The sequence below is a fragment of the Labrus bergylta genome, chromosome 11, assembly GCF_963930695.1.
Source record: "Labrus bergylta chromosome 11, fLabBer1.1, whole genome shotgun sequence".
In the NCBI taxonomy this organism is placed as follows: domain Eukaryota; kingdom Metazoa; phylum Chordata; class Actinopteri; order Labriformes; family Labridae; genus Labrus; species Labrus bergylta.
The window spans coordinates 10,266,582-10,294,315 of record NC_089205.1 but is presented as its reverse complement, the minus strand read 5'-3'; the positions used below and the strand labels follow the sequence as shown (position 1 = coordinate 10,294,315).

At 46.2% G+C, this 27,734-nt stretch overlaps 1 protein-coding gene across 4 annotated transcripts; it reads left to right on the top strand.

Moving 5' to 3' along the window:
- The first annotated feature begins 157 nt into the window (after positions 1–157).
- LOC109986281 (kinase suppressor of Ras 1) lies at positions 158–27,734 on the top strand. 4 transcript variants are annotated; one of them, XM_065960160.1, is made up of 19 exons: positions 158–398; positions 17,578–17,722; positions 18,105–18,477; positions 19,624–19,787; positions 19,874–19,940; positions 20,248–20,331; positions 20,412–20,473; positions 21,506–21,618; positions 21,725–21,899; positions 22,612–22,669; positions 23,186–23,240; positions 23,673–23,906; positions 23,995–24,191; positions 24,286–24,382; positions 24,546–24,679; positions 24,769–24,900; positions 25,713–25,848; positions 26,263–26,396; positions 26,956–27,734. In XM_065960160.1, exons 2-19 carry the CDS (start codon positions 17,614–17,616, stop codon positions 27,041–27,043), a joined length of 2,412 nt encoding a protein of 803 aa, XP_065816232.1. In that variant the 5' UTR covers positions 158–398; positions 17,578–17,613; the 3' UTR covers positions 27,044–27,734. The 4 variants fall into 4 exon arrangements, with proteins under 4 accessions (XP_065816232.1, XP_065816231.1, XP_065816229.1 ...); XM_065960159.1 differs by lacking the exon at positions 158–398 and adding an exon at positions 4,837–5,078; XM_065960157.1 differs by lacking the exon at positions 158–398 and adding an exon at positions 10,592–11,234.

Genomic DNA, 27,734 nt, shown 5'->3' with positions numbered 1-27,734 from the left:
AGAGAAACTTCTTAAGAGTCTGCACTGACGCGTCTCTGCCAGCAGGGGGCGCTGTGTTCTCGTTCATCACAGAATGACTTTCACACCTGTCAGCTTCCTTTCATCCCTTCTTCGTTTGTTTTTTTCTGGCAGCTTGTTGAAGAAGACTCGCTGCGTCCTCATGAGACTTCAAACACGGAAACTCGTCGAGGAAGTGTCTCTCTCTCTCTCTCTCTCTCTCTCTATTTCTTCAGTTTTGGACTCACGCCGCTCCGATGAGGAGCACCTGGACCAGGAGACGTACCGGTCCACATCAGACCTGAACCAGCTAGTTTGACCAGGAGGACCCCGGTGGACTTCTGAGGACCTGATGACCCGCAGACACCGACCTGAGCCGGCAGGAGATCCGACATTTCCAGGTACAGGTCCGCTGCACTGATCTCTGTTTGTAACAGGTGTAACGGTGAATTCTGTCACCAGATTATCCAGAGACCTGTCGAACCGTTCTTACCTTTATTTACAAAAAACCTAAAAAAATCAAAATGATCAGGATTATGCCTCTCTCACTGAAGCTTCAGTGTTTATCCAGCTCTGCATCGGTCTGTAAACCTTTCTGTGTTCTAACCTCTCTCTATTTTTCAAAATCATCTCCAATATTGATCCTAGTTTGAGCACGTTTCTGCTCCTGGAGCTTATTAGAAACATGCAGAGGCTTTTTAGGTCAGATACAATCACTTCTATCTGAACCACTTCTCTTGCCCGCTTCCATCTCTGCAACACCTGTTGGTTTGACCTGATAACTGCTCTCATATCTGGCAAACTGAGGGACGTCCAAAACGGCCGTGTGGGGGTGCCTTAAAACCGTCTACCTTCTCTGGTCCAAACAAATCCAGAGCATTCAGGACCAGAATCTAGAGTTAGAAGGAGGACATACTGGCTGCTGCATTGTTGTCAGAGAAGCCAGCACTTCAACATAGCATGTTTCTTTAATGTCTGATCATATAGTAAAGTCACTTTATCATTTCACTCACATCTCACTGATTGGACCTTTGAGACACATGAGGATGAACAAAAATCATGTCAATGATCTGAGGCAGTTGAAGCTTCAGAGTCTGGTGATCAGTTTGTATAAAATGAAAACTCTGAACTTTGACCTCTGAAAAGGATCAAACCGCATGACGTCATCTGATGAACACTGAGTTCTCTGTTCAGACTCATACGACCACAGATGATAAATAAGTGACGACCTGCTTTAAGAAAGTACCGTACACTGGTTGTGATGTTTGTTGTTGTTGCTAAGCAGTGAAGGTGAAGGTGAGACCAGTCTCCTTCTGCAGAGGGACCCTCACAGACGACTGGAGCAGACTGATACTGAGTCTGATTTTAGGTGATGCTGCTCTTCAGTGTCCTAAACTTCATGGGCGTCTCTTCGTCACTGTGTTAACAAGTCTGTGACACAGCGGGCTATTTTCAGCTGCGGCTCCCTCCCACGCTTTCTGAGCATTTCCTGTTTGGCGAGAAACTGAGAGCTAACGTGAAGGACGGTGGGAGGAGGAGACATGTTGCTCCTTTGAGCAGGAGACATGTTGCTCCTTTGAGCAGGAGACATGTTGCTCCTTTGAGCAGGAGACATGTTGCTCCTGTGAGCTGGAGACATGTTGCTCCTTTGAGCTGGAGCTGGAGACATGTTGCTCCTTTGAGCTGGAGGAGGAGACATGTTGCTCCTTTGAGCTGGAGGAGGAGACATGTTGCTCCTGTGAGCTGGAGGAGGAGACATGTTGCTCCTTTGAGCTGGAGCTGGAGACATGTTGCTCCTTTGAGCTGGAGCTGGAGACATGTTGCTCCTTTGAGCTGGAGGAGGAGACATGTTGCTCCTGTGAGCTGGAGGAGGAGACATGTTGCTCCTGTGAGCTGGAGACATGTTGCTCCTGTGTGCTGGAGACATGTTGCTCCTGTGAGCTGGAGACATGTTGCTCCTGTGAGCTGGAGGAGGAGACATGTTGCTCCTGTGAGCTGGAGGAGCTGGAGACATGTTGCTCCTGTGTGCTGGAGACATGTTGCTCCTGTGTGCTGGAGACATGTTGCTCCTGTGAGCTGGAGACATGTTGCTCCTGTGTGCTGGAGACATGTTGCTCCTGTGAGCAGGAGACATGTTGCTTTATTGAGCTGGAGACATGTTGCCCCTGTGAGCAGGAGACATGTTGCTCCTGTGAGCAGGAGACATGTTGCTCCTGTGAGCTGGAGACATGTTGCCCCTGTGAGCAGGAGACATGTTGCTCCTGTGAGCAGGAGACATGTTGCTCCTGTGAGCAGGAGACATGTTGCTCCTGTGAGCTGGAGACATGTTGCCCCTGTGAGCAGGAGACATGTTGCTCCTGTGAGCTGGAGACATGTTGCTTCATTGAGCTGGAGACATGTTGCTCCTGTGAGCTGGAGACATGTTGCTCCTGTGAGCAGGAGACATGTTGCTTCATTGAGCTGGAGACATGTTGCTCCTGTGAGCAGGAGACATGTTGCTTCATTGAGCTGGAGGAGGAGACATGTTTTCTCCAGCTGATGATGAAACTGTGGGTCAGACACTTCTCGTTTTCTCTTGTCTCTACGTTGACCTGTCACTGTGACCACATGCACGCCATCTTATCACCTCCATGTTGGTCTGAAGGAACACAAAGACTAATTTCATTATAGAATATTATAACAGATCAATCGGTGCACAGCTGGAGCTTTTCTATACATCGTTCAATATTTCAGTGACTGCAGAATGCTGTTTGTAGTTTGAGTAAGTACACAATAGGACATGCGGTGTTAAACAACCTGATAGGACGCGCTGCAGTAAGACACAGTACGACATGATGTCATTCAGAACTATATGAGTCAGCTGGACCTGAGACTGAGGAGATATTCACACATATAACAATCCCAAAGAGGAACAGTCGATGTTAGGTCTGAAATCAGTTTTTATTCAGAACATCAATCATTTCAGTATTTCTTAAAATCATCACCATGTTCCTCTAACTCTAATATATGTCTTTAGTCCGTCTCCAAACCCCCCAATGATGAGAAAAGTCCATCCTCTCCATCTTCTGCCTGCTCCACTTTTCAGAAAATGTGTGCTCAAACAGGCTGTTTGGAGATTTTCCCTTCATAACATCACAAAGGGCAGTAATCCCTCCCCCAGGTGGGTGACACTCCCACAGCTAGGTGTTTGTTCTGCCCCCTGAGTCTGCCTTCTCACCGTAAACAATAGGACATGGAGTGAGATAGCCCGAGACACCCGAGCCCTTCCAGAGAGGGGGCGTGGTCAAACACAGCTCATTTACATTTAAAGGTACGGACACAGAAACAGCCTGTTCTGATCAGGGCTGAAATAGAGGAGTTTATAGACATGATCAAATACAGGATCAGAGTGGATTTAGAACAAGAAACTTTACACATGTTTTGAGGAGCTCTGAGACTTATTTAGACTGGTTGAAGAGGAGGAGAATATGTGACCTTTAAGGCTGCACAGTCATAAAGTCTCTTATTAATATCTTTGAGATGAAATCACTGAGATATGAACATTCAGAAGTGAGCCTACAGAAACTCCCTGAATCTAAACAACACAAGGCTCAAACTTCATGAAGAGTTAAACATGTCGCCGGTGTCCTCTCTTCGTTAAGTTTCCACGTCTTCTCTGTTCTCTCACATTCATAACGACTTTCAGTTTCTGTGGTGAATGTATGAAATTTAGATTCCACCCCCCTCCCCCAACACACACACACTTTGTGTCGTCGTGTTGGGCCCTCACTCTGCTCTCTCTCTCTCTCCTTTTTAATCCAGAAACATCTGCAGCTCCAGATGTTCTGTGAGCTGTCGGGTAAGTTTATCTCAGTATAATGTGATCATGAGTTCAGACTCTACCCTAACCCTAACCCACTCCTACAGGTGGGATGTTTTCAGCAGTAGAACCCGTTCATTGTGAGTCGGTTAGAGTGTTAAAAAAACTTGAATGTATGCAAAGTGTGGCTGGTGGCGAGGAAAACCCCGTGTGGTTTCTAAACTGCCGGCTCTCGTCTGCTCATCATTTTCCTGTGTGTTGTTTTTTTCCTCCACTTTCTGACCTTTTTCTTTTGCTCTGGCTGATCTGCATGAAATATTTCTCTCCCCCCCAGGTTTCACTGAGCTGACGGGGCCGTCAGTAATAAGAGAGAATAAGAGTATCAGACGACAGACGGCTTTTTAGGTCGGGTACAATCACTTCTATCTGAACCACTTCTCTTGCCTCTCTCTCTCACTGAAGCTTCAGTGTTTATCCAGCTGTGCATCGGTCTGTAAACCTTTCTGTGTTCTAACCTCTCTCCATTTTTCAAAATCATCTCCAATATTGATCCTAGTTTGAGCACGTTTCTGCTCGTGGAGCTTATTAGAAACATGCAGAGGCCTTTGAGGTCAGGTACAATCACTTCTATCTGAACCACTTCTCTTGTCCGCTTCCATCACTGCAACACCTGTTGGTTTGACCTGATAACTGCTCTCATATCTGGCAAACTGAGGGGCGTCCAAAACGGCCATTTGGGGGTGCCTTAAAACCGCCTACCTTCTCTGCTCCAAACAAATGCAGTGTGTGTGTGTGCGTGTTGGACTGTCCTGCAGTGTGAGTGTCTGTGTGTGTGTGTTTGTACTGCACTGTGTGTGTTGACTGTGTGTGTGTTTTGGATAGCAGCCCGCAGCTCTGTGTGATGAGCACTCACCCAAACTAGAATGTGTTGAGTCAGCTGCTCTCCAAGCCTCTGTCCCTCCCCACGGGGCTATTTATACACACCCAAACCTGCCCCACACATACCAACAAACACACACACACACACACACACACACACACACGCACATACACGCACACACACACACACACACACACACACAGAGCTGGGCAGACTTGAAAGTGTACCGTAAACAATAGTAAAGAAAAACAGAGGGGGCGGGGCTTCAGGGTGACTCAGTTTGTTCTGACACAGTGAGGAGGAGGTGACAAGCGGACTCAGAGTCTCAGAGACGCTCCGGCTGATGGTCCGAGGGGATCCTGGACTTTAAAGAACTCACAGGATTACATGTAGGACGCTGAGGTAGGACAGCCGGTCTGTGTGGTTTGATTGCTGCTTCATTATTCTGCAGACGCAGAAGGTGATTGAAGTGTCGAGTGAAAGAGACGGAGAGAGTGTCCTGACTGTAGTCTTTGATTAACTACAGTCTGTGCCCCCTTTAAAGACGAGGAGGGTGTTATGCTGTTTGTGAACTCATGTTAGCTTCATGCTAATGTTGTGTTGTTGCTCCACTGGTTCAGAGGGACTGTTTTGCTTTCGGTGACTTTCTGTCAGATTGTAACCGTGCCTCATTGGATGTTTTGATCGTGGCGTTAAAGAAGTCTGAAGTGAACTTGAAGTCTGATGATTGGAGTTTGAACCGGTCGACGTAAAGACTATTACTGAGTTACCAGGCAGAGTCCGATGTTTGAACTCTGACATTTCATTGGCTGAATCCAATATTTATCTGGTGAAGATTGTAACGTCGGCATGTGAGCAGGGTTAACTCGGAGAGATGGTTAAGGTCGTGAATAATGTCAGTCCCTCGATACTTTTCATCATCTGTTACTTCAATGTCGGATTCAATCTAAAAAATCTGAAGCTTTAAACTCAACTTCAGCTCTCGCTCACATGTGAAATAAAACTGTTCTGAGTAAAGGACGGAGAGATCAGGGAGCGCTGATGACCAGGCGGTTATGTTGCCTGCCCCATGTGCGGAGGCTGTGGTTCTTGTCACGGCGGCCGTTGGTTCGAATCTGGCCTCGGCCCTTTGGTGCATGTCGTTCCCCGCTCTCTCCTCTCGCTGTTTCCTGTCTCTCTTCAGCTTTCCTGTCTAATCTGAGTTGTGACAGACTTGTTGGATCGGATCTGGGCACCTAGACAAACCGTCCTGATTGGCTCGTACTTGAAGTCTCTCGAGCTCTCACTGAACTGGTTAAATCTGCAGACTCATGAGCGCTCTCCAGCAGACTCTGCAGACCTGAGACCTGCTCTGCACAGTTCAGGGTTTTGGTTTCAAGCCGCTTTGTTTTTAAATGTTTAAAATCTTCTTGTAGGCTCGACGGCATCACCAAGCTTTAAAGGTTCTTTAAAGGATAAATGAAGGTTTGATGTGATTTAAAATCCTGGCAACATGGCGACTGTGGGTTTGATCCAGGAGAAATAGTTCTGATATATTTTCTTACCTGCAGCTCGTGTGTTTGCACGCTTTGGGTCGCTCTTACTACCCTAACGGTGTGTTTGATTCTTTGTGACCTACACTGAGTGCTGTACCTGAAAAACATTGTGTGCAGATGGATACAGCCTACCACCTCAGCACTACACTGGTCTGCACCTCCATCATGGGTTAGATGCATCCTGAGTGAAGCGAACACGCCGAGTGTTCAGGAGGTAAACACTCCATGATGATCTCACACCAGTTTACCTTGGAGGGTGTTTTGTTGCTTATCGATGACAGAGGAATTCTTCCTCACAGCACATGTGAGGATATCATACAATCTGCTAAAGCGAGTACCAACAACAGCCCCTTGACTTAGTGACCCAGGAGTCAAGAGAGAGAAGATTCATACACAACCTCACACCCAAATGTTTCCCCAACACGCCTCAAGACGTGACGAGGATCTTTATTTACACTTTTAATGACTGTGAGGCTCGTTTGCAAGATCCACGACTATAAACAGCCTGTCTCAAACTGTACTAGTGTTGTGTTGTTGAAAAGGAGTGCTGTGTGTGCGTCCTGGTTGGAGCTGTTGCCGTGCGTCCTGGTTGGAGCTGTTGCCGTGCGTACTGGTTCTGTCCAGCAACAGTGGTCATTCAGTGAACAGTCTGAGTCAGTGTGCAGGAATGTTTGGTCACTGAAACGTTTCCAACAGGTGACACCCGCTGCTGTGAGCTTCTGTGTTTGTCGGCCTTTATAAACATGATGGACTTTAAACACTTTGATACACGTTCAACACATTTCACCTCTGAAGCATGTCAGGAGATTAACCCCCCTGAAAGAATGTTTAACTCCAGCTTCACCAGCAGGACAAAACTTTCATCTACACCACAGACTGTAAATATAATTGTACGAAGCCCGAGTGTCGTCCTCCGTCTGTTCCTACAGGGGGCGCTGGAGTCCCATCGATGGCGGTCTCCATGCTGGAAATGCTGTCTCAGTCTAACTTTCAGTCAACCTAACAACAGGCTGAGAGCTGGAGCTGAGGAGGGTTTTAAACCTCCTGACAAACTGTTACACTGCACCCACCTGTCAATCATGTCAGCTGCAAACCTTATTGTGAATAACATCAAATCAAAACGGATGAGTCATCAAAACATTCACCCCCCCGTACAGTGTGTGTCGATCGAGACATTAGCTAATCAGACCTATTTGGTTTTTTGAACCAGGCTGTAAACATGTTAATCTCTGCTGTAAAAACAGGCTTTTTAGAATGGATGTGTATGTGACTTCCTGTGCTTCTGCAGCCAGCCTCTAGTGGACACTGGAGGTTGCTGCTTGTTCCACACAAACATTTCTTCCATTTTGTCTCTGAGTTTTTATGCTTTTTTTAATTTAAACTTTTCCCACCTGCAGGGGCAGAGCAGATCGGCCCTGCAGGTGACATTAAAGTCTGAGAGTCTGAACATTCAGGCAGAAGGCCCCCCGCCCCCCCCCGACTCTGACCTCGAGGTGTCAGCTTCAGTCTCATGACATGGACTCAAGTGAGACTGGGGTCATAAATCTGTTTGTCTTAACTTTTCTCAAAGCTGATTCATCGATGGAAAGGTGTGTTTGGCAGACTGATGATCACATTTAGATACACTCACACTAGGCGATCTTTACGGAGCCCGTCTGAACCCCAAAGTCCAGTTCCTTTCACCAGTGTAAGTGCTCCGTGTCGGGCTCAGGCACGGTTCACTACCTTGGCCTGGAAGAGGTACAGATATGCAACGTGGACACGACGTAAAGCCTAATCGATGCGACTATTCCTCTGAACAATTATTTTAAATGGTAATGGGTTTGAGTTGGTCCAATGCAGAGGTCGAGGGTTTACTTCATTAGAACTCTGACGTCTTTGGGAAAGTCCTGGGGTCTCATTTATAACCGCTGCGTACGCACAAAGGTCTGAAACTGGTGTACGCCTTATCCCACGCAAAGTCTGTGATCAATAAAAACAAACCTGACGGTAAAATGTGCGCACCGGTAAGCAAACTCTGACCCAGGCGTACGTTCATTTTGGAGGCATGGGAAATTGGCGACACAGACGGCGAAGTGGTGAATTGAAGCCTGCAGAACATATTGATGTCTCTAACACATTTTATTTCACTAAATATTAAACTTTACTGACAGATCCACGTCATTATAAATCATTCAAACCGATGGTTTTATTTAGGCTATAACTGAGTGAGCATGTAGTGAGCCGTTTCCGATAAGTAACTTTCATTATGACAATATATAAACATAAAATAAAAATAAAAGTCTCCCTTATACACATTTCATCAGCGCCGTCTCGCCTCATTATTCCGGACGGACCTCAGAGGAACAAACTGTACACTAATGTAATCACTGATGTAGAGTTAAACATTAGACTGACACAGAGACCATAGAGCCACCATTTTTCATTTATGTCTTTCAATAACGTGCATTTATCATCAAGTGTGGCTTTTAGTTTTAATAAAGATGACTGCTTCAAGATGCACAGAGCGCACAGAGACACAGCGGTGGCTTCACACAGTTAGGAGGAGGCGAGAAAGGAATCTCCTCCAGCGACGTGGTGTCATTCTCTGATTTTTCTTCAGTTTGTGATCCTCCTGCTGCAGTAAACTACTGACATTTTATCCTTCACTTCATTCACAAACTCCTCTGTTTCTGGGTCAGAAAGTTTAGTTTCTTCGTCTAAACTTCCTGTTTTCACAGCGATCCAGCGCTGGAAACCTTTGATCTGCCTCCTCCTTTGTATCGAATTTCATTCACGAGCTGCTTTGCGTTGACCGTTTATGGTTGAATGTGGGCGTGTAGAGGGCGGAACATGGAACTAATCTATGTGTGCACATTTCCAGGTGGATCTGATCTGATTTATAAACTGAACATTGCGTGCAGGTGTGCGTACGAAAGGTTTTATAAATCGGAATCATTTTGTGCACACGCCATTTCCGGGTTTTTGGCGCACGTAAATTTTTAGTATGGATTCTACACACTCTTTTATAAATGAGACCCCAGGACAGTATGATGACGTGATGACGTACAAGAGGTAGGGGCCAGTTGGGCCTGGAGCAGTGTGAGTGCAGGCCAGCGGCGGCATCAAAAGTGTGTTTCAGAAACCAATGGGTGATGTCACTGAGGCGCTACGTCCATGTTTTATACAGTCTGTGCCCACAAAACCCAGTAAGACAGTAAGTCTGGTAAGTGGCTGTAACGGACATTGCTGCCTGTAGAGGGCAGCAGTCGGGATCTGCGGCTTTAAGAGGATACCTTTTAATAGTTGTAGAACCTTATTTCTGTGGAATCGAGCTCCAGGAGCAAAGACGGCGCCCGTCTGCTGAGTGAATATTTTAAATTCACGAGTGTGCACTCGTCTCTGCTTTCAGTCTGCATGTGTGTTCCTGCCCTGCGTTACAGCGGGAGGGCTGGATAATGCCCCCAGGGGCAGATCTGAGATCAGACGTGTTGCCACAGTATTTAGCTGACCTCAATGTTCAGTCGAATGCATGAAGAGGCACAGATGAAGAGATAATGGCGTTCAACGAGACTCCGCCTTCTTCTGATGAACTTCAGGAGAGAAATGTTTGAATCCACAGACCTGCACATAGCTTCATTTTAAATACATGGGGGGCATGGCCTAGTGGTTATGTTCTACATTCCATGTACAGAAACTAAATAGCCTCCTTATCACAGTGGCTGTGGGTTCGAATCCCACCTCAGCCTTTCACTGCACGTCTTCGTCTGCTCTCTGCTCCCCGCTCTGTTGCTGATGTCTTTATGTCAACAATTCTTTTAATTGGATGTTTAATAATCAAAATATCACAAACAAGTAGACACAAATCATACCGGCGAGCAGAAAATAAGTTTCTCTATGCGTGCACCAAGATGGCAGCGGGCGTAAGATGAACGACGTCACTCCTGTCCAGACTGCACACAGACCCCTAACCCCCCCCAGGAGGGGAATGTCCGAACTTCAGGTAAAGTGAGTGTGAAAAATGTGCATCAACACACGCAGCCTGAAATGTCCAGGTTTGAAAAACAGCATAAGTTTATTTTCCTCAACATCTCGACTCTTCATTCTTCAGGCGATCTTTAGAACACGACAAACAGTGAAACACAAACGTCAAAGATTGAAGACTGACCCCAAACTCTCGAGTCAAATCTTCCCAACCATCTGTGAAGAGTTAAGGCTGGTATTAAAGGCGTGATTGGAGGTCGTCTTAGCGGTGAGGAGGTGCAAACTGAAGTGTTCCAAACACGTACTTGTTTCTTACTGAGGTGATCAGAGTGGAACCTGCAGGCTGCCCCAGTTATTAGAAATCAAGTCACAGGAAACAGGTGAACTGAGAGTTTCTAACATTGTGTACGACGTCACCAGTTCCTCTTCCTCCCCCTTCCTTGAACTCTCTCTACCGTCTCATGTCTTCCGTCTTTGCACTCTGAAGGAGAAGGGTAAAGTCAAGAGAGAAAAAAGGTATGCAAGTGTGCAGAGGAAGTGGAGGATTTGTTGAGCGGCAGGGCGGGGTGCAGAGCTGATTAGACACAAGGACGTGAAACATTAGCTCTGAGACACGACGGGAGGGAAACTACACAGACTGCCTCGCTCTTTATCACAGCAATAAAAAGTCCTGAGCAGAGAGGGCAGGAAACATTCATAAACACTTGTTGTGTTAGAGACTGAAGAAGCTAAAACATGCTGCTCTGTAAAAAAAGAATCTGTTGAGAGGGTGCCGTCGTGTTTTTGGGCTCCAGCGGTCACTGATGCACAACTTTGGCACGTCAGGAAGACCAACTGACTCACTATCTGAAAGAGAGGGAGGGAGAGGAGGGAGGGGAGGAGGGAGGGAGGAGAGGAGGAGGGAAATGTAAGGAGGGAGGAGAAAAACAGGGAGTGTGTAAGAGGCGCTGTGAAGATTTGCTGGCTCTCTGTCAGTGAGTGTTCTCAGGATTCTATTCTTTTCCAGAACGTGGATTATGGGAGTCCGATGTGCAGCAGATTGAGTCCAACACATGGTGAGGTAGAGAAACACGCCTCTGCTGAGTGTCTTTACAAGCCTTCATTGTGTCTAACCTGTCACAGAAAGGTGCTTCCTTCATTTCCTTGTTTGACAGGAGCTCAGATCAGACGTGTGACGTTTGTCTTCGGGCTGCGTGTCGTCTTTTGTGTCCACATATCTCTGCTGGTTTGGCCTCCTGTATTTAAACCCATGTGTGCGTTGGCGTGGACTCGTTTGTTTCTGTGTCTTCTCATTAGTGTGTCACAAAGCGCTAATCAATGTCAGAGGAGACGTTTTAGAAGCTGTGATTTACGTCCATGACGTTGTTTGTTGCCTTTGTTGTTGGTTTCTCTTTCCTCTCTTTTCTGCCTCTCGTCACCTGAACGCACGCCGCTGAGACATGCCCAGGCACCGCCGGGTATCGGTATGCATCAAAGAGTGAAGGCTTCTTCTCCAGCCGTCACTTATCTTCCTTCATTCTTTTTTTTTAAAGAGGAGTTCTCTTTTGCCGTTCCTGTGCAGAGAAGATCACTCGTTCATGCAGCCGTACGTTCTGACCAGTGCACGCTTTAAAACGCTTTCAGCCTTAGGTACTGCTGTTGGACAATCTTTAGAAAAGACTCAGGAAGTGATGTCACTTGAGTCAAACTGAAAATGTCTAAAAATGTGACGCCCTCACTTCAGACGGAGAGTGTGCTCACCTGAGCAGCTGGCTAGCTCCTCGTAGCGACATTAGCTTCTAGGGGCCACAACAAACCTGTGACATAACTGTTGTGTGTACCGGTGCATTGTGGGTAATGTAGGCAAATGGGAAAAGTGCTTTATTGCTGCTGCATTGTTATGAAGTGAATCTGAAACATTACAAACTTTAAAAAAGGTTACCATAGTAACAACTCTTCTTCTTGGTCCATGCAAACAGAACCAGATGAACTTCACAACATTAGTGAAGATGAAACCCAATCATAGACGAGCACAAAGTTCGGATTTGGATTCAAACCCACATCTGCTGTGATGAGGACTTTAGACTCTGTTCTTGGGGCGCACGACATGACCACCAGGCCATCTGCGCTCCCAAAACAGCAGTTTATCTCAGACGTGTGAAAACGTGACGTTTTCTTCATGTTTCTATACGAGATGTTCGAGCAGAAACATAAACCATCGTTTCAGGTAGCTCGTGGTCAGTTTACCTGTGATGGTTATGACATCATGGCTCATAGTCAAATCAGCTGTGGAGAACATGAACATTTTACTTCACTGTTGAGCTCTGATTAAATTTTAAACAGAAGATCAGACAAATACAAAGTTTCACATTTCCTGTGAAATCCCCTCTCCCATTTCTAAATGTGTTCCATCTGGAGACGTTTCTAGGTTTGGATGTTAGTTGGTGAAAAATAATTCTCGGCCGTGGTTTCTGGTTCGACTTGGAGACCTCTGGAGAGGTCACGGAGGGACGACGTGTTTGTCGGGAAAGTCAGAGTTTCAGAAACTCGCTGAGTCAGCTGGTTAAAACAAGCTCTGATGTCCTTTAAACTGTTACTTTACACACGTGTGGAAACGTGCAGCACTGCGGGATGGTTACACACCAGACGATTTTTTAAAAACACGACCACAAACACGAGGACAGATTTGAACTTTACAGTCCTCACGCACATCTCACAGAATCTCACGTGATCAAACGTGACTTCAGGAGAAAAACAAACATGGAGGACGACAGTCGTGGTCAGCTGGCTGCGTGGTTTCGTCGGCTTCATGAGATGTCTTAAAGACACTTGTGTTGTTGCCATGGTTACACAAATTGCTCTTCGTCTTCAGTATTCCACTGGGCTCAGGGGTCAGGTGTGTTTGTGTTCGCCGCCATGTTTGTGATCTGTTAAAGTGGTCGCTTGGTGACGCTTCCCGGTCTGCTCGCTCTCATTGGCTGCTTCATATTATATATTATATTTAAGATTCCAGATCGAGGAGGCTGCGACTCGATGAGGAGCAGTAAAGTAATCGTAGTCACATCACACACTGGAGGATTACTTTGGGTAGAACATGGTCGTGACAAGTCGTGACAAGTCGTGAATCGTTGACGACCTCACGACCATATTCTGAAATAATCTTTAATGCCACGGTGCATGTAGTGAACTCAGATCTGTTCAGAAGCTTCTCCTCCCTGATGACATCAGAAGAGAGAAAATCAAACTTTAGATTCTGTCCCTCTCCTGCTCGTCCTGACCTCCTGACCTCCTACTCGTCATGGGCCCGCTCTCTCTCTCTCTTGCTCTCTCGCTCTCTCTCTCATGCTCTCTCTCTCTCTCGCTCTCTCTCTATCATGCTCTCTCTCCCGCTCTCTCTCTCTCTTGCTCTCTCTCTCTCATGCTCTCTCTCGCTCTCTCTCTATCATGCTCTCTCTCCCGCTCTCTCTCTCTCTTGCTCTCTCTCTCTCTCTCTCTGCTCTCTCTCTCTCTGCTCTCTCAAATTCAAATTCAAATTCAAATGGCTTTATTGGCATGATGTTTGGGTTAAACATTTTGCCAAAGCAAAATATACAATACACATTATAATAATTTACATATGAAATTAAATAATGAAGAAAAATACAATTACGTAAAAGTGTAATGAAAATGATTTACACATGAGTAAACATGTCTTATATTGTGACCAGCCATGTATTGTGACATGAAGAACCTTGAATATAAATAACCTACATAGAACCCTCTCTCACTCGATGACATGCAAACACATATTCCGCTGATATCTCTACAGCTCTCTTCTCCCAGAGTGATTCTCATCTGTTCCTCTTTAGGGAGGGAAAGAAAGCCCGGGATTCGATCATTAAATCTGTATTGTCTTTATGTTTGGGGCAGCTAGTGAGGAAATGAAGTTCAGTTTCCACCTGTCCTGTTCCACAGTGCACTCACACTCTCTGAGATCTCTCTAACCACTGTCTTCTATGTCGACCAGTTTCTACAGCCAGTGTGTGATCTCTGAGCCTGTATTTACTCACTGTTTGTCTTTTAAGAGGTTCTTTTATTTATCTTAAATATTGGGCTAATTTGAATTCCCTGTCCAGTAAACTATATCATTCTAATCTATGTATTGTTTGGGTTTCTAATTTCCACTGATTTGTATATTTCTGTTTATTATCTTTGTCTGTTTGTTGAATTTGTGAGTTGGGGATCAGGGCATTGCTTTGATATGTGGATCTATGTGTGGTGTTTCTATCAGTGATCAGAGAGTGTGTGTGTGTTCTAAATAAGCTCTGTGTTATGTTAGGACAGGATTCTTGAATTTTATATACTACAGAACAGTTTCCCCAGATTGGAACTGACACAGACTCCTCTATAAATATTGTGGCATAAAATAATAATTATATAATAATTATTATTCCTCTATAGATTATTATTATAATCTATATAATTATTATACTCTCTCTCTCATGCTCTCTCTCTCATGCTCTCTGTCTGCTCTCTGTCTGCTCTCTCTCTTCTCTCTCTCATGCTCTCTCTCTCTCTTCTCTCTCTCATGCTCTCTCTCTCTCTTCTCTCTCTCATGCTCTCTCGCTCATGCTCTCTCTGCTCTCTGTCTGCTCTCTCTCTCTCTCTCTCTTCTCTCTCTCATGCTCTCTCTCTCTCTCTGCTCTCTGTCTGCTCTCTCTGTCTCTCCTCTCTCTCATGCTCTCTCTCTCTCCCTCTGCTCTCTCTTTCTCATGCTCTCTCTCCTCTCTCATGCTCTCTCTCTCATGCTCTCTGTCTGCTCTCTGTCTGCTCTCTCTCTTCTCTCTCTCATGCTCTCTCTCTCTCTTCTCTCTCTCATGCTCTCTCGCTCATGCTCTCTCTGCTCTCTGTCTGCTCTCTCTCTCTCTTCTCTCTCTCATGCTCTCTCTCTCTCTCATGCTCTCTCTCCCTCTGCTCTCTCTCTCTCTGCTCTCTCTCTCTCTCATGCTCTCTCTCTGCTCTCTGTCTGCTCTCTCTCTCTCTGCTCTCTTCTCTCTCTCATGCTCTCTCTCTCTCTCTCTCTCATGCTCTCTCTCTCTCCCTCTGCTCTCTCTCTCATGCTCTCCCTCCTCTCATGCTCTTTCTCTCTCTCCTCTCTCTCTGTCTGCTCTCTCTCTTCTCTGTCTCATGCTCTCTCTCTGCTCTCTCGCTTTCTCTCTGCTCTCTCTCTCTCATGCTCCCTCTCTGCTCTCTCTCTCTTCTGTCTCTCCTCTCTCTCATGCTCTCTCTCTCTACTCTCTCTCTCTGCTCTCTTTCTCTCTCTCTCTCTTTCTCTCTCTCTCATATCTGATCGTTTGTTATCTCAGAGGAAATCCCTGCAGCCTCTCTCTGAACTTGTGATTCTCTCCTTTCTCTCCGACTGGGCCGTGTTGAACTCTTTATGGGAATCGATATCAAAGACAGATTAACTCGTATGAACTCCGTCCTGACGTGTCACCTGCTGCTTTAAAATGATCCTCGCGCTCAAACATGGGAAAGTAACGCTTTGGTGATGCAGTATGCATATAACCACTAGGGGCAGTGTAGAGTTGTATGTTCATGAGACCGGATGTGATGACATCAGAGACACCAGAGAGCCGCTACAGCGACGGAGGAAAGTTCACAGATCAAGTCCGTAACCACCCGCACTACGATGTGTCATTGCTGCTGCTTAGCAACAATCATGCGTGCCAAAATGGCTGGCCACAGATCATCTCTACTTCAGTGTTTTAAGCGGTCTGATTTATGTGGTGCTCCCTCTAGAGGAATCCTCCTGTAACACGCGTTGTACATCGCGTTCATGACGTAGCCGTCTACGCGAGGTTCAAGAGCACGAGCATTTGAGCCTGAAGAAGAAGGATTTGATGACGCAGTGCTCATTTTAGTTTGGAAATATGCTGAGTACTAGGTCTGCGGTGTCTCTGCAAAGACGATCTAAAGATGCCTGTGGGACATTTAAATCCACACTGAGCCTGAAAGAAGTTTCAGCTGAACCTAAAGTTAGAGGTCATGATTCAGACGTTTCCTTAAATTCATTCTGACTGATTCATGTTTCCCAGATTGATCCCATCGTAACCCTGAGCCGCCATTATCCCGCCTGTCCTGTTCACTTAGCACGGACACAATGCAGGAAACAGCCAGCTGCACGGAGATTAAGCCCATCCCACACACACACACACACACACACACACAGTCACACAGACAGACAGACTGACACTCACACACAGTCACACAGACAGACAGACTGACACTCACACACAGTCACACAGACAGACAGACTGACACTCACACACAGTCACACAGACAGACAGACTGACACTCACACACAGTCACACACACAGAAGGAAACTCACACACACACACACACACACACACACACAGACTGACACACACACACACACACACACACACACAGACTGACACACACACACACACACACACACACACACACACACACACAGACTGACACAGTCACACACACACACACACACACACACACACACACACACAAACAGGCCTGAGAAAACACATTCCTGGGAGGTGGAGGCGGTGCAGACTAAACCCTGTTTTCACAGTTTGCTGTCAGATTCCAGGAATCATTTCACTGCAGCTCAGAAACAAACGCTGACACTGAATGCAGTGTTTTGATTGGAAGCTTTATGTCTGTGTTATCCAGCTGACAGCAGACTCAATCTTTCACTGGATGTTAGAGCTCAACTCACAGCGTGCACCGTCTGAGGTCTTCATCCGAACCTTCAGCTCCAGCTCTGTTCTTACGAGTGATTTTAAAGTCACGTCATTCCTTCTCCTCAGACTCTGAGCACACAGCCTTCATATGTTTGGAACATGTATCCACATAAAAGGTCTCAAACACTTACAGTGAAGCTCGGCAACAATGGGATCGTTTAAATGTAACAGCCAATCAACAGTGAAGCCTGGGCGCCGCTGACGCGTTCAGAGACGAGAGCAGGACGAGGGTCTCTGGTTGAGCTTTTCAAAAAAGTCCTGATTTAGAGTTTGAAACATTACAGATTCTAAATGTTGACAGAAAGACTGAAAAAAGAATAAAGAAGAGATCCCAGATAAAACTCTCACTTACTGGCTGCATGTCCTGTAGATTCTGAAGGTATCAGATTGTTTGTTTGCAGTTTGTGTCACATCCTCTGTGTCCTCTCTGTTCTCTGTGTCCTCTCTCTGATCTCTCTATCCACTGTGTCCTCTCTGTGTGTCCTCTCTCTTTCCTCTCTGTTCTCTGTGTCCTCTCTGTGTGTCCTCTCTCTCTGTGTCCTCTCTCTTTCCTCTCTGTTCTGTGTCCTCTCTCTGTGTGTCTTCTGTGTCCTCTCTCTGACCTCTCTGTCCTCTCTGTGTCCTCTCTTTGACCTCTGTGTCCTCTGTCTCTCCGGCAGGCTGCAGCGGGAAAGCTCTCAGTGGACGGCGTGCAGATGTCCAGCTGTGAGCTGCAGGACACGATGAGACGTCTGGGCTCAAACTCAGAGGAGCAATCGCGCCTCACTGCTGCCCTCTCCTGTCTGAAGAGTGATAATGAAACAGGTGATACAGGTGTACTGGCTGTGCAGATATATATAGATATATAAATATATAATACTTAAAAAATATGTGGTGAGTATATGTGAAGACTTTAAAAAACAACCCCAACTTCACGTCCACAGAACAACATCTCTGCGACCTTTGACCTGTGTCAGTGAATGTCAACCTTAAAAACCTGAATTATAAGAACCTATACTGTAAGTTTAAATGTGAGCTTCAGCTGGCTACACTACTTGAAATGTAGGTATTTATTCCTGCAGGTTCAGGTTCTAAGTCAAAGGATGACTCGTTCTGGAGGGTCAAACATTTCTAACACGTTGTGTCTCCGACAGGATGTCTAACATGTTTCTGGCTGCTCATTTGAGGCGTTTCCTGTTCTCCTCAGGTTCCTGCAGCTCGGAGCGCTCACAGGACAGAGATGCCTTCTCTCCCATCAGCCCCGCCTCCAGCGTCTTCAGCCCCACCCTCCCCCTGCAGCCCACCACCAACCACGGCCGCTCCATCTCCATCTCAGTGGTGCCTTGCTCAGAGGAGCACCGGACGTACTTATCAGCTGAGGAAATGACGGACGCCTTCGCTCCTGAGCCGAGCACGCCTCCGCCCGGACGAGCCTCAAAGTCACGCACTGCCAAGTCCTCCCAGACACCCCCACCGCCTTCACGCAAACTGCTGCAGCTTTTCCCCAACATCAACCTGACTTGGAGTAAGAGTCACGAGTCACAGCTGGCCAACCGCATTGAGGAGCCCGCGGCTCACAAGTGAGTGTAAAAACAAACCCTGACGTAATGAGGGGTCGGGTCACAACCAAACCGTCAGTTCTTAAAAGTTATGTTTTCAGACAGCAGAAAGAGGAGGAGAGAGTGTAGGAAGTCAGAATCGAACCCGGGCCACTGTACATGGGGTGTGTGATATAACCGCTAGGCCACAATACACAACAAAGATCAGCAACCACGTGGTGCAAATGACCAGTCAGAAATATTTGATGCAGCAATACGCAGGATTTCAGTTTGGTGCTCTTTGGCGCCCACTGAAGGTCTCTGAGTGTACTGTCATAAAACACACAGTGCTGTCACTCTGAAAACAGGCGAGCGGGGCGCTCTGTGGACACGAGAGAGACACCATTCTTCCTTTTGGAGGTTATTGTTCTATTAGATCGACTTTGAAACGACTGAAGGGGGAGGAGTTACAGAGTGTTGCTTTAACTGTATCGAATCAAAAATAATTTATTTAGTCACAAAGTTCAGCCTGATCTCTTTTCAGATTATGAGAAACAATCCCCAGGTGTCACTAGAGCAGTGGTTCTCAAACTTTTTAGACTGAGTAACACCTCCGAAAATATTTGGCTCTCCAAGTACCACCATTATGGTAGACGTTAAAATACACTGTAGGCCTATTTCTACACACATGCTGAACTCCAATAAATAACAGAATATTTGTTAATGTAGGCCTACAGCTGCTTTCTGTTGATTCAGTACTGAACTCCTATAAATAAGGGAATATCGAGTGGAACTTTTCAAAACGGCGTACTCCTGTGCACGTGCACGAGCATAAATTGAGAAGATTAAAGTTGTTTGTTGCAAAAACTAGATTAATTTAGAGGGGAAAACACATTTGATATAAATACAAACCAATAGATACAAGCCAAATAAGATAAGAGTACGTCTGCTGAACGTTTTTTTTTTTTTTTTATATTGTGGAAAGTCCTTTGCGTACCACCATGGTTTGAGAACCACTGCACTAGAGGATGCGAATTCACTCTCACAGGTACAAGTCTGTGCATGCACCTGTTTCTGATGAGCTGACACCTGATTGGACCGTGCAGGTTGGGTTGGAGCAGACTCCAATGGACTGACTGACCTATCAGAGAACCTGCTGTACATATCTGTCCCTCTGTGTTCTCTCAGGGTCGGGAGGAAGAACAAGGTTTTGGCTGCGATTCACATCAACGGCTCAGGAAACCCTCCTGAAGACTCGGCCCTGCGCTCGCCTCCGCTGTCTGCACGGACAGTTGGCCCTGTCCCCTCGTCCGCCCCATACATGATGACTGCACACCCCCCACTGCTGGACGGTGAGCCCACACATCAAACCTCTGCTCAGTCTGCGCCGCAGTGCTTTGTGATACCGTTAAAGTGAACAGTTTAATGTTGTCTGCAGGTGTGAGCGTGCACAGGAGCTCGCCGCAGACTCTGAGGAGAGACATCGGCCTCGCCGTCACTCACAGGTTTGTAACCACCGTGGTCATTCAGCTGGGTTCAGAGGGTTTTAGTGACTGTTGGCAGCAGCGACCCTCTGTCCTGAGATCTAGCTTAAGGTCCTCATTGACTTGTGCACGTCCTGATGATTGTAATGCACTTCCTGTTGTTCAAAACACCGCAGCTTGTCTTTTACCTGACAAACACACAAACATTGTAAAGTGGAATCATTGAAATGGATGAAAATGGAGCACAAGAAGTTTTGTATTGCCTCACATTGTCCCCGTTTAATTCCTCATTTCTTTTAAAAACATGAAGGTTGAATCTGTTTCGTAGGTTTTCCACAAAGTCGTGGCTCTCTCAGACGTGTCAGGTGTGTCGAAGGAGCATGATGTTTGGGGTCAAATGCAAACACTGCAAGTAAGACAGTTTAAATATGAAAGTACAAGAACAATGTGTCCAATGATTCCAGCCTCAGATGTTCTGTTCTGTGTTTGCAGGTTAAAGTGTCACAACAAATGTACCAAAGACGCTCCCTCGTGTCGGATCTCATTCCTCACATGTAAGAAACACGAATACAGAGTCCGTGCAGAGAACTTATATGATTCATCTCTAAATATAAATGTAAATAAGGTCCAATCAGTAAGATGATAAAGTGATCTTACTATATGATCAGACATTAAGGAAACATGCTATGTTGAAGTGCTGGCTTCTCTGACAACAATGCAGCAGCCAGTATGTCCTCCTTCTAACTTTAGATTCTGGTCCTGAATGCTCTGGATTTGTTTGGACCGGAGAAGGTAGGCGGTTTTAAGACACCCCCACAGGGCCGTTTTGGACGCCCCTCGGTTTGTCAGATATGAGAGCAGTTATCAGGTCAAACCAACAGGTGTTGCAGCGATGGAAGCAGTCAAGAGAAGTGGTTCAGATAGAAGTGATTGTACCCGACCTAAAAAGCCTCTGCATGTTTCTAATAAGCTCCACGAGCAGAAACGTGCTCAAACTAGGATCAATATTGGAGATGATTTTGAAAAATGGAGAGAGGTTAGAACGCAGAAAGTTTTTTGTTTTTTAAGATTTATTTTTGGGCTTTTTGTGCCTTTATTTGAGAGATAGGACAGTGGATAGAGCTGGAAATCAGGGAGAGAGAGAGTGGGGAATGACATGCAGGAAAGGAGCCACAGGTGGGATTTGAACCTGGGCTGCCCGCTTGGAAGATTACAGCTTTCATACATGGGGCGCGCACACTAGCCACTGCGCCACCAGCGCCCCAAAACAGAAAATTTTACAGACAGATGCAGAGCTGGCTAAGCACTGAAGCTGAGGAGGGGGCGGGGAGACAGCTCTCTATGATGTTTAGAATCTGGACTGCAGTACCCATTTTAAAAACTAGGGGCCAGAGTTACATACCGCTCCCTTAATGAATGAAAGAGGGGCAGGTTCTAGATGCTTCTTCTTTCTGCTCCTTTTTCAGATTTGATGTTTGTATTAAATTGTTTTGTTTGGAACTTACAAAGTAAAATCAGAGATCGGAAGCTTTGTGTTGTTTAAAGACGTGAAACATGTTGAACTGTTCCTTTAATCTGTCCTGCAGTGCCGAGGATGCGGAGAGCAGAATCGGTTCCATCAGACATTAATAATCGAATCGATCACTCAGCAGTGATGCCGGTGCAGTTTGGCACTTTACCGAAAGCAATCACAAAGAGGGTACGTACAGATTTACAGATCTAAATTTAATGTCAGTATCTTTATTGAACTGTTCATCTGATCTGTTCATTATACTGGGTGTGTGTGTGCGTGTTCGTGTTCACAGGAGCCCCCTCCTAGTTTAAACCAGTTGGACTCCAGCAGTAACCCGTCCTCAGCCACCTCCTCCACCCCCTCCTCCCCCGCACACTTCCAGCAGAGTAACCCCCCCAGCGTGAGCGCCACCCCCCCTCCCCATTCGTCACCGCAGGGCTGCCGTGACGACAGCTTTCATTTCCCAGGTACATGCACCTCCATCCATTATCTATACCACTTTTCTGTTCAGCTGTCATTGGGCGAGAGGCGGGTTACACCCTGGACTGAACACCAGCCAATCACAGGGCTGACATCTAGAGAGAGACAACCAGCCACACTCACATTCACACCTACGGACAATTTAGAGTCAGCAGTTAACCGAACGAGCATGTCTTTGGACTGTGGGAGGAAGCCGGAGTACCAGGAGAGAACCCACACATGCACAGGGAGAACATGTAAACTCCACACTGAGAGGCTGCTGTTTCAAACCAGGAACCTCCTCGTTGTGGGGGGACAGAGCTAACCACTGCAGCACCCTGCAGCCCTGTCTCACTTTCATCACATACACGGCACAGTCACAGACAATCAGCAACAAAGAACGATAATGATTGCATCATGGGAAATGTAGGATCTGGGTGTGTTCTCTAACACTGCTTCATTAGCATTCATTACGAGGAAACTTTCCAACCTAAGTAGGTCCCAACTCGCCATGTGAAGTCAGGCATTATAATCCTACCTCAGCGCTTTGTATTTGACATTTTTGATTAAACTTTATAAAAGATGGTGCTCGCCTGTTCTTAGTTATCATGGAACAAAGGCCCCCCTTCCATTTTCTACGTAACATCCTGAATATGCAGATATGTGAAGTATTCATGTTGAACGTCTCCTGCAGTATTCTGAAGTTTGATTTCCCCACAGATGTTCCTGCTTCTTTACATCCAGCTGTTCCACACGTCGGCAGCTGCTACGAGCCGGGGTAAGAGACTGAAACACACTGAATACACAAACTAAGGGAGTCAGGAGCTCGACCTGTCGGAGCTCGGGTTGGGAACCAGAGGGTCGCCGGTCAGAGTCCGGTACGACCCGGTCAGAGTCCGGTACGACCCGGTCAGGACATCGCTCCATCAGTGCATGCCCAATGATCCTGTGTGTGCAGCATGTCTCAAAACTTGAATTTCCTTTGGAGGAATAATAAAGTACATCTTTTGAAATATGTTAATGGAGTTGGTTAAGAAACAGTTACATAGTCTGTCCAACAGAGGGCGCCAGACATACTTTAGTTTATATGTTTGTTTTTCATTTCAGCCAATAGCATCTTTGTATGTTTGTTATCAAGTGTCAAAATCAACCGTCAGATTACAGACACAAATTGAAAAAGATATCTGAAACATAATTTCACTAAATGTAAATGATGTAGTTACTCGTGAAGGAGGCAGAGAGACGGTGTGATTAATAACACAAATTGAATTGTTTTTTTTGTTTTTCCTGTCAGAGGGTCACAGGAGGTCATCACCGAGAGTCAGCTCACCACAGCAGATAGAGGAGGGGTGAGAGACACACACACACACACACACACACACACACACACCGATGCAGAAGTGTAAAATCCTGCAGTTCCTCGAGTGTCCACTAGAGGCTGGCTGCAGAAGAACAGGAAGTCACATACAAACCCATTCAGAATTAACATGTTTACAACCTGGTTCAAAAAACCCAGTAGGTCTGATTAGCTCATGTCTCGATCGACACACACTGTACGGGGGGTGAATGTTTTGATGATGCTGTGATCGTAGCTGCTGTGAAGAAGAACATATTCTGTAAAGAATGAATTAAATATCCTTTTCTGTTCGGCCCTCTGAGCCCACGCAGTGACATAACACTGTTCAATGTTTCTTACTTTGTCACGTCACTTTCATAAAATCTTTTCAACTGACATTAAATCCATGATTAAATTAAACGTCCGCTGTGTTTTTTCTTTACAGGAGAATGCTGAGGAGGAGGACTCAACCAATCAGAACAGCAGAACAAAGAGCGTCTCTCCTGAGGAGGGGGACGAGGACGGGCTAGAGGATCTGCCTCCGTCATCGATATGTCGCCGTGGGGCCGTCGGCCGCTGTAGGGGTCCGATCTCCCGCAAGGCGAGTCAGACCAGCGTGTACCTGCAGGAGTGGGACATCCCGTACGAGCAGCTGCAGCTGGGGGAGCTCATCGGACAGGTGAGCACAAACCAGTCCCTGAATCTGGGTAAGAAAAACATGATAACCTGAACATCCAGCGTATTCATGTGACCGTGTGGTCGTGCAGGGTCGCTGGGGGAAGGTACACAAAGGACGCTGGCACGGCGAGGTGGCGATTCGCCTGCTGGAGATCGACGGGAACAACCAGGATCACCTGAAAGTTTTCAAGAAGGAGGTGATGAACTACAGGCAGACCAGACACGAGAACGTGGTGCTGTTCATGGGCGCCTGCATGGCCCCGCCTCATCTCGCCATCATCACAAGGTGCAGTCACAGGAAATGCACGTTTCAGACACAAATCCTAAAAGAATTCACCTAATGTTTCCTCTTTATTCACATGATGCTCGTCTGTCTGAAGCTTCTGTAAAGGTCTGACGCTGTACTCTGTCGTAAGAGAGAGAGGTCACATGCTGGACATCAACAAAATCCGACAGATCGCACAAGACATCGTAAAGGTAAGAAACTTATTTTAACTAAACACGTACAAGACATCGTAAAGGTAAGAAACGTATTTTAACTAAACACGTACAAGACATTGTAAAGGTTAGAAACTTGTTTTAACTAAATACGTACAAGACATCGTAAACCAATCCATAAACAAAGACTTGTTTCTTACAGGGGATGGGATACCTGCACGCCAAAGACATCGTTCACAAAGACCTGAAGTCCAAGAACATTTTCTACGACACCAACAAGGTGGTGATCACGGACTTCGGCCTGTTCGGGATGTCGGGAGTGGTTCAGGAGGGCCGGTATGAGGGACTTTATGAAATATACTGTGTCTGTATCTCTGCTCAGATTGGACCGCTGTCTTCATGAACGTGTGTGTGTGTGTTTTTAGGAGGAAGAACGTCGTGCGGATACCTCGCGGCTGGATTTCGTACCTCGCTCCAGAGATCGTTCAAAACATGCGTCCAGAGGAGGGCGAGGATCAGCTGCCGTTCTCCAAAGCTGCAGACATTTACGCCTTTGGGTATTTCACTTTTATCTATATATCTTTTAATTATATTGTCATCTAAATCTTTATTTAAAGGAGCAATGTGTATCTGTTACACCTAGTGTTTCAAATAGGTACTACATGGCCCATGTTTTACTTTAATCAGTTGTAAACTTTTCACAACAAGCTTTTCTCATCCCATGTTTCAAACCTTCTTATTCCTATTCCTCCTCCTCCTCCTCCTCCTCCTCCTCCTCCTCCTCCCCTCTTTGTCTCCTCCTCCTCTCCTCTTCCACCTCCTCTTCCTCATCCTCCTCTTCTCCCTCCTCCTCCTCGTCATCGTCCTCATCGTCCTCCCCCTTCTCCTCTCCTCCTCCTCCTCTTCCTCTCGTCCTCCTCTTCTTCTCCTTCTTTCTTCTTTCTATCAAACTCAGCCGTGTTTGAATACATGTATTCAGCTGTCAGTGTTCTCACACATAAATGTGTGGAGTTACACCTTGACTCTTTTTCTTCTGAAAGTTTTCAGTGACTGTAGCTCACACCGACAGATTGAAAACCTTTTTACTTTAGACTCTCTAAAGAGGAATCTCTCTGCAGCTTTATGTTTTCCTTTGATCTGAGGTGTGAAGGATCTTGTTAACAAAGACGTTCGCTTCAGAGTTCATTCCTGTGGACGTTAACGTGAACAGTTGTTCAACAAAAACAAAACCACAACTTTTTGTCATCAGATCATCAACGCATCAAGAAAACGTCTCTTACTTTGTACACAGGGTTATTGGCCATAAAGGGTCGACCATATGTGTGTGTGTGTGTCTTCACTCTAATTTTTCTTTTCTTGTGTTTTTTAGTACGATCTGGTATGAGCTGCAGGTAGGGGACTGGCCAATCACTGACCTGCCTGTGGAGGCTAAAATCTGGTTGGCGGGCAGCGGGGAAGGCATTAAGAAGGTTCTAGCAGACGCCAATCTAGGGAAAGAGGTCACGGTGAGTTGGTTGGATGTCATTTTGACTCTTGAAAAGCCAATCAGGTCGGAGGAAGGAGAGCTTTGACTTTACATGAAATGCTGCCTCGAGGTTGGCATTTTGACCCTGGCTTTTTTAGGTTAAGTTAGACATTTTAACATGTTGCTCTATGGGGACTGAATCGCTGCAGGAGACAGACTCTAGTGGACACTGGAGGAAATGCAGCAAACTTAAACTCTAGTTAGTTTTTTTAAATTAAATCTGTGCATCATCTGCATACCCTCAAACAGCAAAGCTGTTCTGCAGAATTGTTGCAGGTGGGAGAGTGTACAGGCCCCTTTTAGACCAGGATAGAGAATAAACTACCTCATTTTAAAATCTTGAGTTATTCAAAGCACCCGTCTAACTTTTGAATCCTCCTCTTCGGCCCTACAGGACATCCTCTCTGCCTGCTGGTCCTCCGAGGCCGACGGCAGGCCGACGTTCACTCTGCTGGCCGACATGCTGGAGAGACTCCCCAAACTGAACCGCAGGCTGTCTCACCCCGGACACTTCTGGAAGACTACAGAGTATGTATCATAGGACGAGGAGAAGATTTATTCATCCTCAACGTTCATCCAGCAGGAAGCCGCCTGCAGCAGCGTTCTTACAGACACTGAAAAAGGGAGTCAGGCAAAAGGAACCTGCAAACATCAACGTCACGGAAGTGTTGTAAATAAGATGTGTAAAGAAATGTGAATATTCAGACTTTGTCCTGCTGACTATCTACTTTGATAATGACCTTCTTAAATGTGACCTCTAGATTATATTTTAGGAAAGATCTAGTAAAGATGTTTTCACACATGCACTCCTGAAAAGCTCACCCTGACGAGGGCTTCGGACTAGTGCTTTGTTTTTATCCATTCCTTCTGCTCCTTTATCTTATTCCCTCAGACCTCTTCATCCTGTTTCTCACCCTCCTCTTCTCTCTTTCTCTTCTCTCTGGTTTCTTCTTCTCCTTGGGCTGCCGACTGCTCCCGCCTGGTCCTGATGGTCTGAACATTCTGCTTCCTCTATCTCCTCCGTTTGCTCGTCTCTTTCTGCTCGTCTTCACACACTGCCGGTGTCTGTCTCCTTGTCCTGATAAAGGCTGTGGGATCATCATCATCATCACTGTCTGAGAGACCACCAGGGCCTTCATGCACACTGTCCGTACATGTACAAGTACTGCAGCTGAGAGCCGCACGGCGTCTTCATACTTCATTATTAAACTGCAGCAGCTTCTTAGTACCTGATGTGATCTGGTTCTGCTTTCCCCAGCGGCTCCAGGTTCAGTGTAGACCTGAGTACCAGGTAGAAAGCAGACCTCTCTCATTTAGTCTAACTTCAAGTATTCACAACACTTCCATCAATCAGACATTAATAAACGATCAAAGAGTTTAGGAGAACAAAGGGCTGGAATGTTTGGTCACAGGTACGTGTGTGTGTGTGTGTGTGTGTGTGTGTGTGTGTGTGTCTGTGTGTGTGTGTGTGTGTGTGTGTGTGTGTGTGTGTGTGTGTGTGTGTGTGTGTGTGTGTGTGTGTGTGTGTGTGTGTGTGTGTGTGTGTGTGTGTGTGTGTGTGTGTGTGTGTGTGTGTGTGTGTGTGTGTGTGTGTGTGTGTGTGTGTGTGTGTGTGTGTGTGTGTGTGTGTGTGTGTGTGTGTGTGTGTGATGTACCACACTGAATGTAAAGAGCTGCAGAGCTGCACATTGTATTTAAATTTCTCTGTTTCAGGTTTCTCTCCTTTGTAAAGGGTACTTCAGACTCGTTGATGGACTGATTGTGGGGGGGGTGTGTTATTTTGTTGAGTATTTTTGTACATAGCATGTGGATACTTTTTAAGATTCTGGTCTGAACAGCTGGAGATAATAAAGTTTATCTTCTGAA

What these genes read in the sequence shown, in the direction of transcription:
- LOC109986281 (XM_065960157.1), top strand. Translation starts at nt 11,202, where the DNA reads ATGTGCAGCAGATTGAGTCCAACACATGGTGAG. An exon ending in GGAGTGGTTCAGGAGGGCCG is followed by an intron (nt 24,680 to 24,768) that starts GTATGAGGGACT and finishes GTGTGTTTTTAG; the next exon opens with GAGGAAGAACGTCGTGCGGA. An exon ending in ATCTAGGGAAAGAGGTCACG is followed by an intron (nt 25,849 to 26,262) that starts GTGAGTTGGTTG and finishes TCGGCCCTACAG; the next exon opens with GACATCCTCTCTGCCTGCTG.